Source organism: Bremia lactucae, assembly GCF_004359215.1.
Source record: "Bremia lactucae strain SF5 chromosome Unknown BlacSF5_NotPlaced_183_SHOA01000117.1_1171385bp, whole genome shotgun sequence".
Classification (NCBI taxonomy): Eukaryota; Oomycota; class Peronosporomycetes; order Peronosporales; family Peronosporaceae; genus Bremia; species Bremia lactucae.
Window position 1 is genome coordinate 122,121 of NW_027152196.1, and position 13,762 is coordinate 135,882.

Genomic DNA, 13,762 nt, shown 5'->3' on the forward strand with positions numbered 1-13,762 from the left:
CTTGTTGTATCAGACCGACGAGCATGACGCTCCCCGAGTAGTCGCACCCACGGATGACGGTCTCTGTGCGCGCGAGATTCACGAGCTCTACGATGGCGCGTCTGCCGTTCATTCATCTGGGCCGAGAGAAGACGTATCTCACACCGGATCGTGACTACTACTGGCTTCACATATATTAGTGGGTCCGCGAGTGGGTTCACTTGTATGAGACGTGCCAGCGCGTCAAACCGTCGCCCGCGAACCAAGCGCCGCTGCAGCCGCTGCCGATAGCGAATGATGCTTGGCGTTCATTCAGCATGGACTTCGTATTCAGTTTTTTTGCAGACACGGAAGGCCGCACCGGCATCCTCGTGATCGTCGATCGTTTCAGCAAGATGGCGCATCTTGCTGCTTCAAGTTGTCGATCACCATGATTTTAGCAGCCGCGGTGTTTCTGGACATCTTGTATCGATCCCACGGCGTGCCCGAGTTGATTGCTCGGACAGAGACCCGCGGATCACAGCCGCGTTCTTGTCGTGACTGATCGACTTGCTTAGCACTCGCTTGCTGATCTCGACAGCTGCCCATCCAGAGACTGATGGACAGACCTAGTGCGTCAATCGCATGCTCGAGGATATCTTGCACAGCTACCCCCGGGTTTACGACGTAGGGTGACCTCCTACCCATGACTGAGAACACCATGAACAACGCAGTCCATTCGTCGACTGGGCTGACGCCATCCTACGTAAATAACGCACGTCATTCACGCAACCCTGCGTTGCTTTGTCTTGCCAGCGACCTAATGCTGGGATGTATCGAGCCACAAACGCTGATGAGTCACCGCCCGATGTGAGTACATCGAGCGCACCACACGCATCAAGCCAAGGAAGCAGCGCGAGCGCACGTACCACTCGCGACGAAAGCGGCTCTCAACTCGACTCCGCGTCGATGAGTGCCTCATCGAAGCTCCCTTAAACCAGCTCTCCATCACGCGTAGTGTTTGTGCATGTCGTAGTGTTGCGCGGCTGCCTGCACCGTCCGCTTGACGCCCCCCACACGCGACCGCATCGCGCGACGCGATCGTTGATACGCATGCTGTCAACGACAGCATGATCCAGCAGCTCGAAGCAAAGAAAAAAAAACACACAGCAAATAGAAATGACCTATTGCATCGGCGAACCGATTTCACAAGCTACCATCGAATCGCTTGATCCAGAGACAGGATCCGCAGTGACACGCACCGCGACACGGCGCGATTGCGTCACTGACACCTGAGCCAGAAGATCAGCGAGCACCACAATCGCCTTTTGCACGACGACAGACAGCGAACGCCACGTTGTCTGGTTTCCCACGCGACATCCTTCTTGAGCATTTGTGAGAGAGGATGGATCGTCTGTGCGAAGTCTTTCGCGTAGAGATGCAAGTAATTGGCAAGACCGAGCCAATGACAAAGCTCCTTCTGATCGCGTAGAGTCAGGCCAAGCGCACATAGACGTGATCTTCTTCGAATCAGCGCGTATTCCCTTTGCGCTGACGTAGCTGCCGAGAACAGGGATCTCGAGAGCACCGAAAATGCACTTCGTCAAGTTGGCATACAGCTTGGTTTCGCGCATTGCCGTGAAGGTGCGACGCAGATGACCAAGATGAACAGCAACGTCAGCCGCGTCATCACAGGCGTCGCTGTGGACGAATATTTCATCGAAGTATGATGGTGCGAAATCGCGCAGCGGGCGGGGACTTGCGTCACCATGCGATCGAAGGTCGCAGGGCGTCCTTAAGTCCCTGTGGCAAAACGAGCCACTCCAGGGCATGCCGTTGTAGGTGCTGACGGGTGTCATTAGAACGTCAGATTCTCGCATGAGGGTCTGGTAGAAGCTGTCAGTGAGATCGATCGCACTGAAGATCGCGCTACCCGTCATGGTCTCGATCACAATGTCTTCGTGAGGGATCGGCGTGTGAGGAGATCGTCGCCTCGTTCAACTTGTTATAGGCCTTTACAATGCGCCAGCCACCAGTCGCGTGGGGCTCGAGTGTGGCAACGTGCTCTCGCGCATATGGCCAGCAACATGACAACCCTCGAAGAACGCATCGATCGCCTCGACTAGATATCATGTCAGAGGCCACTGACGCGTAACGCAGTACTTGGGCCCGGCGCGGGATCGATCTCGTGCCGTGCGCCCCGATCTCTGGCAGAGTCGGACGAAACTTGTCCGGGAAAACGTCCGTGAACTCGCGAGCGAGAGCAAACACGGTTACTCACCTGAATGGCGAGTAACCGGTCGTCCGACGTTAGCTCCAAAAGTTACAGGATGTCGCGTGCATCACGAGGAGATTTCAAGATCTAAATGTCGTGTTGCTCAGCACTCTCGCTGAGCACGTCGATCACCGAAATGTCTTCATTACCGTTGTGGATTACGCTGCGGTGCGACTGGTGGCTGTTGAGCAGAAACGGCGCGCGCTCACAGGGGCATTACTAAGTCCCTGTCACACGACTAGCCACTCCCATAGCATACCGGTTGGGGTGCTCACTGCTGTAAACGGTATGTTCTGTTCGCGCATAAGGATCAGATAGAATCCATCTATCAGATCCGATGACGAAAAGGTAGTTCTCTTTGACATAACGTCAATGATTACATATTCTCGTGGCATCGACGTTTGAGAAGGTAGTTGCAGCTTTTAATTAATTGAACGCATGCACAATTCACCATCCTCCTGTTGATTTACGCACACAGAAGCTCGGAAAGCTATGTAGGGAAACTGACTCCCTCACATGGCCCGCTGCTAAGCGTTCGGCAAAGAATTTGTCGATCGCTATTACTTGCTCACGAGGCAGTCGCCATTGCTTCATGACACAGTAATTGAACTTGGAACTAGGTCGATTCCGTGTCGAGTGCCTTTTTTTTTCTTAGGCAACTCGCACGGTGCTTTTAGGGAAGACATCCTATAATTCTATTAAATTTTTTAATAAAGAGTTTGTCTTTTAAGACTTCCAGGATTGGACGCGAAACGTTCAATCCGAGTTATCTCATCAAGAAAATTTTCGTCAATTAATGAGCTGCTGAGAACCCGAACGTTCTCAGGTTATACTATTGCCGACCAAATTGCATCCACGTAGTTGTCATCGGCGACAAGTGCCCAGATCAACTTGAATTTGCTACTGCGCAGAACATGCAAGAACAATTTCAGCTCAAATGGCTCTTCCATTAAAATAACGCTATAAGATGTTATTTTAATAGAAGAACCATTTGTTAAAATAATATATTTTTTATAATTAAAGATTTTTTATTTCTATTCATATAGAAATTTATTTATTATTGGTTAGAATTTTTGATACGCTTTCATGCATACAACTTTCAACTTTTTTGGATATAAACTAAATAAAAAAAATATTTATTATAAATATTAAAACAATTAAAAATTAAATCGTAGTTTGTGTATCTCCGAAACTATTTTCGTAGGCGCTATGAAATGAAGTGTATAAGCGCCAACACTTGAACTGTTGTTTACTAAGACATTTACTACATCCTTGGAGGATGTTGTGGACTTCTGGTTTGCGAAAACAAGACTCTGTCCCGAGACTATCATGGTTGCGCTCACAGCGAGCTCTTTTACGATCGACTCTCCAGTCTTTCTAGGACGTTTGCACTGTCGCTGATAGACAGGCGTTTCAAACTTTCTTGGATGTTGCTTTTTAAGCAAGCATCCTTGTTTCGTACCACTCAACTAATTCGAGTGGTCGAACTTCGACGCTGCCTGCGCTTGTGCACAGCCGTCGGTAACTATGTTTACGTCGCAATGGTGGACCTTCGACGATGCCTGTGCTTGTGCAGAGCCGTAAGGATCTAATGTTGGGCATTCGCACTGACGTCTTGTGCAGTCGTGCAAACGGCCGAACCATAAGGAAGGCCATCGTACTCACTCGTAGGACATCCGCGCTTATGGACGCTCCAAGACACTCATCAGTTGGCCATCAAATGAGAAAGAGACAGGCATCGTCACGGCAATTTATATATAAATCGTACTTTCTGAGCCATGGGAATCCAAGGATGACATCAAATTTGTCATCCAAATTTAGTAAGATGACATTATCATTGTACTGCTTACACTTTGACGTGTATGGGATACCAACTACATGTTTCTTTACTGTTACAGATGCGCCTGTTGCTAGGCGCACTGCCATCCACGTTAGAGGATAATCGCGCTCAATAAACTTGAGCCTGCGATATTCTAGCGATTGGCGTCTATAAAACTGTTCGACATCCCACAATCGACTAGCGACCTAAGCGACAATTTATTTGATACTTTTATTTTCGGGGTGATGAGATTAATTTCATCCCTGGGTCAGTTACACAAAATGTTTGTGTGAGAGGAGTAACTTTTGTCAACAGTCCTGCAAATTCATTTGATGTTGCTGAACCGGTTAGGCGCTACGCACTTACAGACCCCAACCTTCTTTTTATGGATCCGCCTCACCTTTGCGATTTCGTAACAGCGTCGAATCCGCATCCTCCACTGTCGCTAGCGAGAGGTTGATCAATTCACTTAGTGTTTCTAAGCACCGAGTTGGAACACTACAATAATGGCCCGAATTTCGGCAATAATTGCATTCTTGCAATCGTTTGTGAATAAGAAAGCGAGGTATCGCGCTCCATACATATGAGTGGTCCATGGGTTCTAAAGCTCCGATTTCGTGTCGTCTCGGTGGAAGTTAAGCGCCAGAGTGCTCAAAAGCCTGTTTAAGACTGAAGTCCTGCTGTTCCTCTAGAAAGATCGCTTGGTCGAGTGGTGAATCGTAACAGTAACCGTCTACAAGACCTTTGGTAAACACAGTTACCTGTGTTAGTTCATTAATTGGATTACTACCGATATAACTGAGCAAGTATCGTGTATGTTGGGCATTAGGGTGTAGATCACGTTTGCCCTGCTTCAAATCCAGGAGCTCGGCTCTAGCCCTGAACTCGGCGCGTGGCGGCTCAAATGTTTGTCTGAGCGGGTCCTAAAGACCTCATACGACCCAAAACTTAATGGGCCGTGAAGCTTGAGCCCCAGGCCCAAGAATTGGCACGTTCGGCTATGTTGGACATGCCAAATTTCACTTTCGTCGCATCATCACCAATACGACGATCTTCTATGGCACCGTCTAATTCGACGAAGCATCTCAACAGGGAGTCGCCTTTGACAGCCTTAAACTAAGAGATTTCGATCTTTAAGCTTTCGGGTCGACGCGGAAGCGTCGGTCCAGTAGCAGCATGAAAATACTGCTGTCTCAACAGTTCCAAGTGTTGAGGACCCTGTTCTATCAGCACATCCGTATGTTGAGAGCCTTGCCGGTGAAGCAAGATATCTTTCTCGTGGTCCCCGTCGAGTTCGTGTTAGATAAAATCGACTATGGCCGCATGCATTTCATCTATGTTAAGACTGAAAAGAATAGCGCCAACGGCTGGCCCATCTACGACCGAACGAATACCTTCGATCGCTCTCCATTCAAGGTCACTAAAACGAGTAAACCTTTTACGCGTTGCGTGATAACCTTCTTGAGGGGCTTTACAGCCCTCTCTTTCTTCATCCAACATGTTCATGTTTAATGGAACGTGCGTGGGCCGTTGAACGGACTACGAAACGCTACCAGATGTAACGGGGCACCTTTGACTAGTATTAATCAGTACAAGTTAATCTCAGACTGATCACAGTGTAGGTGAGGTGCCTCGAAATTTCACGTGCCCAAGAGCACAGAGGAAGGTTTCTATGAAGCTAAGGATCTTTGCCTTATAGGTCTAGACTTAGGCTATAAAAGATAGAGAAAATAAAATTGTATAAATATATTTAGTTTCCTACGAAATGATCTTCTATCTATTACTAAATTCTTATATTAATATCTAACTAAGTATGACGCCTCCTTGCGCACTGCACAATCGTGTATTATAACGATCGGTGGAGTAGAGCTAATGTCTTATTGCATTAATAATACAAAATTTGGTAATATTGGAAGTATTTTAAGTCAAAATTAATAAAGATAATAATTTTGTACTTTCTTAATTTATATCTTCTTGTAGGAAATAAAATATTAATTATTCCTCTAATCGAAAATAATACTTATGTATAGGTAGATACACCGCATTATACTTTCGTTATACTTTAGTGTGTACTTCTGTGATATTTAGTAAAAACTGTGTTGAAAATTTAACGATTCCCTAAACTTATTATTCATTGTGATTCCTTTAGTCGAGTACAATGATAACGGAATGGGACATTAAGTCAGCGAAGGCTTTACATGAGACACAGTGTGCACAATTTACCGTTGCCATTGTATCGTAATAATATCAGCAGATACCTGCCTCTCTGTGCGATCCCAAAGATTGTCTCCTATTCCGTTGACTCTTTACAGCAGCAATATTCGAGCCTGCAAGTATAGACTTAGTCAAACAGACCATTTGGAATGGTCAAATGTCGCTGGTTTGGTAAAATGCCAACAGCTCCGCGGCTGGTACATTACAATTTCAGAGAGCCAGAAAGTCTTTTCAGTAAAGCGTCAATATATGCGTTCAGACATGATTCTGATATGTGAGTGGACCTGTAGAGCCGACACCAAGATGACATAAACGACAGTGATCACTTCGTGGCTAGCATTTATCGAACATGTTTGAGCATATTACACGTATTCGTCTTGCTTCTGTGCATGCTAAAAAACGAACTATTGTAAAGGACACGACATGGCGTACTATCCGTCAACGTCATAATTGTGCGCCTAATTGCAGATGGATATCTTGCGGCATGTCAGCCGGTAGCCCCGATAAAAAATCAAGCCCTTTCACCTTGTAGCCCAGAAGAAATTTACCGGATGGCGCAGCAGTACACGTACTCACGGTCACCCGACCACCCATACGCACTAGAAATGCTGCCACTACCCACGGAAGAACAAGTGCATCTTCTTAATGATGCAAAGGGAGCGTACGAATCGCTCTTTCCAGCTATTAAAGCGGCCGTGCGGCTTGGAAGCGACGGAGAAGTGTTTAACATTACCCACCGCAACGAAAGCAAGAACAAGTCCTTGGCTATGTGGACAAGGTCAATCTTAAACGGCACGCTAGAGGAGGTGGCCGCCTTGTATTTAGACCAAAGTGATCATGTGACTATTTTATTGGATTCGACACGGTCCCACCGGCTTTACGAGCTCCAAGCCCCTTCTATTGATAAACCATTGCATAGTGCTGCCATGCGCTGGTCGCTTTGGAGGCCGCCGTCGAAGCTTTTGGATAGCAGGGACATATGCTTTCTTGAATACATGGAATCGTCAATAGATAGTGAAACAGGGCGTCGCGTATGGGCGCGTGGTATACGATCGATCAATCACTTGTGCTGTCCGGCGTCGCAGCATCCAGACGGGCCAATTCGAACCCATGTGCGCGTCTCAGGAATGATCTTTCGTGAAACCGACCGTCCGAACGTGCTGGAGCGCTTAACGTTTCTTCATATGGACAGCAAGAACGTTCCGAGCTGGGCCCTGCATCAAGTGTTCGCCGCTCACAAGAAAGCAGCAGACAATCTTAATCATGTCCTGAAAATCATGCGGCAACAGACCCCTCGACAAGCGATTGCTTCGAGTGGATCGGACTCAAGCGAAAGCCAGCGACCTCGTGATTGCAAGGCTTGTGGCGATCACATCTCCAAGTGGACCATTGCGAAACACTGCCGCTTCTGCCATACTATATTGTGTAGAAAGTGCGCTGCGATCTGTTATTACTGTTCTGACACAAGCGGGAAAAATCACCGAATGTGTCTCACTTGTGCTAGTGACACAAAACTAGCTAATCGAACAGGGAATAGCTACAATGCATTACATTCCAAACACCGGAAGAAATCTACGACCCATGCTCAAAGTGCCTCCATATTTGCAGAACGGAACGTGTCCGAGGGTAGGTTTGACAACTCGCTTTGCATTCATGAAAGAAAACTAACATCTCGATGTAGCAAGTTGTTCTTTATTACATAGCCAGTCAACTTTCGCGATGCGCTCCAGGGTATGTTTGGAAGATAAATCGAATGTTACTGGCAGTGAATGTTACAAACATTTCGGTGCAGGTCGGAAAACGTCGGAATGTAAGCGCTTTAACACTTCCACCGGAACTAACGATACGAATAGCAGCTGGGCTACGAGGTTGCAATTTGTCAAACAAGACCTGAGGCAGCGAGCAGCTAGTCACCAAAATTTGCGGGTGCCCGCACAAAGCTTGGAGCATCAGCCGACGCGCGCCGAACCCATCGATTTGTCGTATTTGAACGAGCTCGTTACGCCACGTGCTCGAACAACCACACGCGCGGTCGACAAAGAATGAATTCGTGAGATATATTTTTAAATTTATTTTCTAATGATTGGATAGGACAGGAACTGTGGTGAACAAAGTTAGAATAGATCATTTGTACATGCAAACTTACGTTGAATCAGAATGGAGTATGTCACACTTAAGGAAAGCTTGCAATATTTCAAATCGCCTTTATATTATAACAATACCTTGTACACAAGTACTTTAAAGAATAATCGACTAATTAGACCAACCACTCGGGCGTGATTCACATTGTAACCAACCCTTGTGTATGTGATGCAAATAAGTGCATTCACATTAGGAGGGATGACGCCTAGCGTCATTCGTTACGGTATATATTTAAAAAGATACGCTCGCAATACATACTAGTGTTCTCTACAGAGATGACATTTTAGGTTCGGTAAAAATAGGTATTTATATCGACGACGATTAAATACAAATCAGTCTGAAAAGTACTGGTAATTGCGCACGAGGAGTCGGATCACCCTCCCATGACGACACTTTACTAGAGTACTTAGTGCGTTGGGTGAGGTCGCTAAGGCGCCCACCACAACAACCTCACTACACGCGAGTGTAGACAGTCAAACCGCTTCCTCGCTGTGCTAGTGTGTGTGCTTATTTAGAGCGTGGACGCATTATAGACGTGCCCGCCTACACTAGGTAGCACTTGAAATCTTTAGCACTTGAAATCTTTCCCACGGCATGCATCTCTAGGCAGAGCACTTGGCACAGGGACTTGGTGAATTAGCCATGGCCAGGCTCCTGGGTAGTCCTCTTGAACAACATGCTACCCAGTTGGAGCAGTTTGAGGCATTCGTGCTCGGACAGCTGAGAGCCGCGTCCGAGGCACGGAGTCATGCTGCGGTGTAGTCCGTCACTAAGACTCAGGGCGAGCTGAGGCGTGAGAACCACAGGCTCGAAGCGAGGCTCTCAACAGGAATGTTGAGATGCTCTCTGCCCGACCGCATCAACAGAGGCCCATTCGATTGGACCCGCCCAAGTTCGATGAAACTGCAGCTCACACAATTGTCCACTGGCTGTTAGTCGTGGACTAAAGCGTTGTGGCGCAGCTCATCGAGGACGACAGCCGGATGGTGTCGTGCGACATGTTGCACCAGCACGGGAAGGCCTTAGAGTGCGCTTACTCGGCGCTTATGGCGGACAGAAAGGCGTTCCCTACATGAGCGATCTTTCAGGAAAGGATTTGCGCCATGTACCAGCCACCGAACAACGAAGTGTTGCTTCAGGCGCACTTCTTTGGAGCGCGACATGCGAAGCAATCTCTTCAAGAGTATGTGCAGAAGATGTGCTCGCTGTCGGCATCTATTATTGTAGGTCAGATTCCGGAGCACATTAAGGTGCCCACGTTTATGAACGGACCACGGCATGGCCAATCGCGACAGCCCCTTTTTAAATAGGTGCCGTCGAAGATGGAAAGGCAATCCAAATTGCCTTAGTTGAGGTGCAATCCTACAACAGTGCCTCGGCGACACCTTGGTATAAGCCGTCGGTCGAGAGGTCAGATGCCATTCCCATGGAGTTGGGCAATGCAAACGTTGTCTGTTATAAATGCGGCAAGCGCGGCCATATGATGGCTCACTGCTATGCCACGGTCCCTGCTGGGGCAAAGATGCTCAGCAAGAGGACTCCCTTCCCAAAGGGCGATGGCAACAACAAGCGTGCGAGATGCATGAGTTCTGCATCGACCACTTAGGGGTTGGGAAGTGCAGAAGCGCAGTAGGGGCGGGATGCCTACTGACGTGAACTAAAGCCACCCCTAAGCTCAGAGTTGTCGAACAAATGGGTAGCATAGTCCCTGAGGTCTCGAAAGTTCGGACCTCAACCCTGCTGGCGCTCAATTACGAGGCCCCTCCTAGTGGATTCGGGTGCATCACATATTTTTGTGAAACTCGCGGCTTTAAGAAAGAGACCGGCGATGTTTGAATCGCTTTGCCAGGATGGCAAGCGAGAAGAGGCGGCCGCTCGTTTAGCAAACGGCGCGCTCGTCATGTCTGAGGGAGCTCAGGTAGAACTTGCCTCCTGCTCAGATAACTTCTCGTGTAAGACAAGTTTACAGTGCTAGGTATGGAGAGCTCGTATGACCTCACCCTAGGCAGGCCATGGTTGGCAAAACATTAACCATGGATAGACTGGCATACATGCGAAGTTGCCAACTCTTCGCAGGACACCGGAAAGAATGTGCTCTTGCGAGAGGCATATGCATCTGATGTCGTGACAAACACAATTGAAAGTGCGTTGACGGTATGTCACTCGTCACAAAATTCCGTTCAGAGCCAAAAGTGTGGTGTATTTGGAAGCGTAACGACTGGATGTCAGCTGACACAAGTTCCTACCCAGCTCGTAGAGACTCGGGTAGTTTAAAGGACGATGACAAGTAGTCATGCGTCCGGATGTCCTGCACAAAGCCGAAAACCTGTGGCAGTAGACGGCGAGCTGATAGGAAGTAAAGCGTCTCATGAACCGGCACAGTGCGTATTTTCTGGTGCGGTTGGAAGGGGTGCATCAGCGAGGATAGCAGCAGCACCCGCTTTCTAGTCAAAGGTCGTGGTGACCCGAACAACGAGTACTTGACAGATTAGGACGGTCAAAGACACGTGGAAAGGAGTGACCTTTAAATCGGTCCCTAATTAAGAGGAGAGGCCTTCGAACGAGGTGTTCGAGGCTGTCAAAGACGGAATTGCGGAGGCATCCACGTTTGAGGTGCTCCATCAAGTCTTAAAATTTGCCGAGGAAATAGTAAAGCTACCCGAGATGTCTTGGGGTCTGTTCCTTGCCCAACTAAAGAAGGAAAGATCCACGGAAAAGTCAGACCAATTTTAAAAGAGAAATTGGTGGTCTGTTGCTCGTCGTCCACAATGGACGAGAGCGTCCTAAAAACTCCTTGCCGGATGTCGAATAATGGTAAAGAAGCAATACAGGCGTAAAAATTTGGGGAAGTGAATGCCCCGGCCTCTAACAGGCGTATTGTTTCTATTTTAAGACAGGGGAGAAGCGAAGTGTCTAAACCCTCGAACAGTTATAAGAGTGAGCAATTACGCTTTTAAATGGTATAGGCGGTAATATCGAGGGATAAGTTAGCCTTGCGGCGTCCCTTTGTTACATGCTCTTTTAGAGCTAGACGAAATGTCTATTGATAAGGGCCAGCAAACCTTAAAGGCTAGCGACTTATCTGAGATGGTAGTCATTCAACCAACGATTGAGTTAAACCCATCGTCACAATTGGACGAAGCTGTCCTGGATGACACAAAAAGCTGCACATAGTGTGCGGAGTGGGTCATCAATCCTTAAAGATCCTATGGATCCATTTTATTCCTTGATTAAGAATTTCCCAGATCTGGAATGTACCAATCCACCATCTGTTTTACCCCCGGAGGAGGTGTCCGTCATGAAACTGACTTGGTTCTGCGAACCAAATACTGTATCGCACGACGGTGGCCTTTACCAAAAGAACAGTGTGACGTCATTGACGATTTCTTCCGCGCTAAGCATTAAGCTGGAATGGTACGAGAGAACAAATCTCCCCATTTGACACCGATATTTGTGTCAAAAAGCCAAATGGTAAATGCTGCATTGTACATGCTTATAAAAGGCNCGATAAAAAATCAAGCCCTTTCACCTTGTAGCCCAGAAGAAATTTACCGGATGGCGCAGCAGTACACGTACTCACGGTCACCCGACCACCCATACGCACTAGAAATGCTGCCACTACCCACGGAAGAACAAGTGCATCTTCTTAATGATGCAAAGGGAGCGTACGAATCGCTCTTTCCAGCTATTAAAGCGGCCGTGCGGCTTGGAAGCGACGGAGAAGTGTTTAACATTACCCACCGCAACGAAAGCAAGAACAAGTCCTTGGCTATGTGGACAAGGTCAATCTTAAACGGCACGCTAGAGGAGGTGGCCGCCTTGTATTTAGACCAAAGTGATCATGTGACTATTTTATTGGATTCGACACGGTCCCACCGGCTTTACGAGCTCCAAGCCCCTTCTATTGATAAACCATTGCATAGTGCTGCCATGCGCTGGTCGCTTTGGAGGCCGCCGTCGAAGCTTTTGGATAGCAGGGACATATGCTTTCTTGAATACATGGAATCGTCAATAGATAGTGAAACAGGGCGTCGCGTATGGGCGCGTGGTATACGATCGATCAATCACTTGTGCTGTCCGGCGTCGCAGCATCCAGACGGGCCAATTCGAACCCATGTGCGCGTCTCAGGAATGATCTTTCGTGAAACCGACCGTCCGAACGTGCTGGAGCGCTTAACGTTTCTTCATATGGACAGCAAGAACGTTCCGAGCTGGGCCCTGCATCAAGTGTTCGCCGCTCACAAGAAAGCAGCAGACAATCTTAATCATGTCCTGAAAATCATGCGGCAACAGACCCCTCGACAAGCGATTGCTTCGAGTGGATCGGACTCAAGCGAAAGCCAGCGACCTCGTGATTGCAAGGCTTGTGGCGATCACATCTCCAAGTGGACCATTGCGAAACACTGCCGCTTCTGCCATACTATATTGTGTAGAAAGTGCGCTGCGATCTGTTATTACTGTTCTGACACAAGCGGGAAAAATCACCGAATGTGTCTCACTTGTGCTAGTGACACAAAACTAGCTAATCGAACAGGGAATAGCTACAATGCATTACATTCCAAACACCGGAAGAAATCTACGACCCATGCTCAAAGTGCCTCCATATTTGCAGAACGGAACGTGTCCGAGGGTAGGTTTGACAACTCGCTTTGCATTCATGAAAGAAAACTAACATCTCGATGTAGCAAGTTGTTCTTTATTACATAGCCAGTCAACTTTCGCGATGCGCTCCAGGGTATGTTTGGAAGATAAATCGAATGTTACTGGCAGTGAATGTTACAAACATTTCGGTGCAGGTCGGAAAACGTCGGAATGTAAGCGCTTTAACACTTCCACCGGAACTAACGATACGAATAGCAGCTGGGCTACGAGGTTGCAATTTGTCAAACAAGACCTGAGGCAGCGAGCAGCTAGTCACCAAAATTTGCGGGTGCCCGCACAAAGCTTGGAGCATCAGCCGACGCGCGCCGAACCCATCGATTTGTCGTATTTGAACGAGCTCGTTACGCCACGTGCTCGAACAACCACACGCGCGGTCGACAAAGAATGAATTCGTGAGATATATTTTTAAATTTATTTTCTAATGATTGGATAGGACAGGAACTGTGGTGAACAAAGTTAGAATAGATCATTTGTACATGCAAACTTACGTTGAATCAGAATGGAGTATGTCACACTTAAGGAAAGCTTGCAATATTTCAAATCGCCTTTATATTATAACAATACCTTGTACACAAGTACTTTAAAGAATAATCGACTAATTAGACCAACCACTCGGGCGTGATTCACATTGTAACCAACCCTTGTGTATGTGATGCAAATAAGTGCATTCACATTAGGAGGGATGACGCCTA

At 47.5% G+C, this 13,762-nt stretch overlaps 2 protein-coding genes across 2 annotated transcripts; both read left to right on the top strand.

Moving 5' to 3' along the window:
* Positions 1-6,817: 6,817 nt before the first annotated feature.
* On the top strand, positions 6,818-8,312 carry CCR75_002651 (uncharacterized protein; the record flags this gene model as incomplete). The annotated part of the gene is made up of 2 exons (XM_067960748.1): positions 6,818-7,892; positions 8,059-8,312. 2 exons carry the CDS (start codon positions 6,818-6,820, stop codon positions 8,310-8,312), a joined length of 1,329 nt encoding a protein of 442 aa, XP_067815917.1.
* A 3,705-nt stretch (positions 8,313-12,017) lies between these two features.
* CCR75_002652 (uncharacterized protein) lies at positions 12,018-13,458 on the top strand (the record flags this gene model as incomplete). The annotated part of the gene is made up of 2 exons (XM_067960749.1): positions 12,018-13,038; positions 13,205-13,458. The coding sequence occupies 2 exons, from the start codon at positions 12,018-12,020 to the stop codon at positions 13,456-13,458; spliced, it is 1,275 nt and encodes a 424-aa protein (XP_067815903.1).
* Between the last annotated feature and the right edge of the window lie 304 nt (positions 13,459-13,762).